Raw genomic sequence first — 3,017 nt, forward strand, 5'->3', positions numbered from 1 at the left:
TCTTGTATTTTGTTTGAGTCCATACAGAGATTTTTGCAATTTAAAAACAAAATCAAATTTCTCATTTTCTACGAAACCTTGTGGTTGACACATGTATATGTCCTCTTCCAATTTCCCATGTAAAAAGGTAGTTTTTTTCTAATTGTTCAAGTTCCCAATCAAATTGAACAATTAGAGCCAAAATGAGTCTTATGGTTTTATATTTGATTACAGGTGAAAAAATTTCATTGTAATCAACTCCCTCCCTTTGAGTGAAAAATATCTGCAACATATATTTCAGTTTTATTTTTCCAATTAAACTATTTTAATTCTTATTTTCCATAACCTTGATACTGTTAATTTATAATTTTGTAACAAGAACTAAAAGGAATATATTTTTTCTGTCCTTCCCAAATACACAAACCTTTGTGGAACCTGTTCACGTTTGAAGAAGTTCTTCAATCATCTGCAGTGCAATTCTCTCCTCTTCTTCCATTTCACTTGTCATGGTCGAGCCTTGAAACTGCAGTTCTGGGGACTTGGATGAAGAAATAAATTCTTTATCTTCTGTAGATTTTGAATATTTCTCTTTATTCTGATCAAACTCGACCCTCATTACCCATTTTGAATCTGATGATGGACCAGCACGCTTTTGCCACACCCCAATACCGGAATCCTCGACGTCCAGCCTCAAACAGGTAAGAGATGGAGATGGTGCCTTGTTGCATTTTTGGATTTTAGTTCGAAGAATTTCTGATAAGGGTTTTGGAGATATTAATTTTGTTGGTGATTCTTGATCATTACTAGTGTTTGGTTCTCCACCAGAATTTTGATGATGAAGAGTTAATGGGAAGTTTGTCTTTGCATTTCGCCCGTTCATTAAAATGGCTGCTTCGTCATATGCTCTTGCTGCCTCTTCTGCCGTGTCAAACGTGCCTAGCCATACCCTCTTTTTCCTGTCATCACACGTTATTGTAAATCTCAAATCAGCAATTTTAGAATCTTCATATATATATGAATGTGATTCCTCGTATGTTCTAAAAAATGACTCTACGCTGTTAGGGGAAAAAAATGGAAGTTAAAATCTAGATAGATATTGTTCAATCATGTGCGTACCAGACCAGACCAGGAGGTTTTGGTTATGTCAAAAACCCAGATTAGGTCCGCCATTGCGAATAGCCTTGGCGTGCATAACCTGGGCTGGTCATCAATTGGACTAATTGAAAGAGTAGCTAAAAGGAATTTGAGGACAGCTCCTTCCCATATTCCTATTTACCATGCCCCTTGGGTTTGATACGCAAATGTTATTTCATGGTTAGAATTCCCAGTAATGCTTCTTGGATGGTGGGGATAGGCAAGTTTCTTCGCATCTCATGGAAGTGCTTAGGATTTCACTTCAACCCTTACTCAACCCCACCCCATTCCATTCCATCCCGGAAAGGGCCCTGTACATACAGGAGGCTGAGCTGACCCCTGTGATAGGTTGGAGGCTGACAATTGTCAGTTCCAACAGAAACGCTCGTGCTCTGAATTCAAGAACTTCATACCACATCTCTAATTTCTGTACAGAGAGAGAGAGAGAGAGAGAGAGAGAGAGAGAGAGAGAGAGGTTATTACAGCAAAGGATGGCGAATTTCAGAAACCCAAGATCCCCAGTGACGTTGCCTGACACCTCTGAACTTCTTCTTTGGCGTCATCTTCTGGTGATCGGAGAGAGCAGCAAAACGTATAGAAATATACTTTGAGAAGAAGTAAATATGCGAAACAGTATCTTCGAAATCTTTACTTATAAAAAAAAATCTCACGTATAATAAAGTATCTTTAAATTTAAAATGTAAACTTTTTTATTTGATACAACAATACTGACTATTTTAGCTCTTCAATTTTCTTTTTCCACAAAATTTATATTGATCATATGTTTGAGCCCTATTCTTTGAAAAAAATACATTCACAAACAATATTTTAATATCATTTCAATCATATATTTTTTAATAAAATAATATTACACACAAATGAAAAAAAAATTCCTTATTTTTTAACCACACATTTCCATCAATGCACTATTCAAACATTCATTCTTATAAAAAAAAATGGGACTCAAAGTTTTATATCATCTTTCATTTAAAATATTTTCTATATGTTACTAATTCAACCAATTGAAATAAGATTTTAATAATTTAAAAACTAGAGCATTAAAATTTGTAACTTGTTAACAACAAATAGTGATTTTACCTCTTCGAATTTGTGAATTCAAACTCAATTTATATTTTAACAAGTCAAAAAGAGAGCTTCTCACGACTTTTTTTCAATATCGACTCTTTAAAATAGCGAACATCTTACATTTAGAAATTTTTTTAAAGATAGTCACAGAAATAGATTTTTAAAAATATAAATAATTACTAGAGTAATGATAATCAATACCACTAGTATTTAGTGATTATCGGTCTAGGTAGAAATTGCATGATATTAAATGATAGATTTACTTAATTACAATGTTACATGATTCATTTAGTTAAAGCTATCAAGTGCAACAACGTAAAACTGGTACTCTAACATCATTAGTGATAAATAGCATTACTCTTCAAATTAAACAGTATCATACTTGAGCTTCTCGTTAATCAAAGTCCTCATTGTAGGACCTCATTAACTCCATCCTCATTAACTCTATTGTTCGGCCTCATTAACTCCATAGTTTGGCTTGTTTGTAGTTGTTTACCGATGCTTGGGATGGCATATATGTACGTTTTTTACGAGTTAAAGAAAAAAGAAATTTTGTTTTTAGTAGTACAATACTATATGAAACATCAAGTAATTGGTGGACCGATTTTAATTAATTGATGGATAAGTTTCAGTTGGATCCTATGAATTAAGGAACACGTGTTTCACCAAACATGCAATCAATGTAATCATATTTATAAAATGGAAACAAATAGGTCTTGATGGGTCAGAAATTATTATTTCCGTTCCCACAATGGCAGTTTTTTAATCACAGACGGATATTTGTAACAAAAAGTAAAATAGTATAAATTTAGGACCAT

General features: G+C 33.4%; 1 protein-coding gene across 1 annotated transcript; it reads right to left on the reverse strand.

Moving 5' to 3' along the window:
* Positions 1–258: 258 nt before the first annotated feature.
* Positions 259–1,722, reverse strand: LOC111386919 (ethylene-responsive transcription factor WIN1-like). The gene is made up of 2 exons (XM_023011420.1): positions 1,597–1,722; positions 259–935 (listed from the first exon to the last, which is right to left on the reverse strand). The coding sequence occupies exons 1-2, from the start codon at positions 1,674–1,676 to the stop codon at positions 419–421; spliced, it is 597 nt and encodes a 198-aa protein (XP_022867188.1). The 5' UTR covers positions 1,677–1,722; the 3' UTR covers positions 259–418.
* Positions 1,723–3,017: the final 1,295 nt, after the last annotated feature.

This window comes from Olea europaea, unplaced genomic scaffold (genome assembly GCF_002742605.1).
Source record: "Olea europaea var. sylvestris unplaced genomic scaffold, O_europaea_v1 scaffold3783, whole genome shotgun sequence".
In the NCBI taxonomy this organism is placed as follows: Eukaryota; Viridiplantae; Streptophyta; class Magnoliopsida; order Lamiales; family Oleaceae; genus Olea; species Olea europaea.

Excerpts from the sequence above, each read along its gene's own strand:
- LOC111386919 (XM_023011420.1), bottom strand. The coding sequence starts at position 1,676 with ATGACGCCAAAGAAGAAGTTCAGAGGTGTCAGGCAACGTCACTGGGGA. Across the intron at positions 936-1,596 it reads GAAATTCGCCATCCTTTGCT|GAAAAAGAGGGTATGGCTAG; the intron begins GTAATAACCTCT and ends GTGTGATGACAG.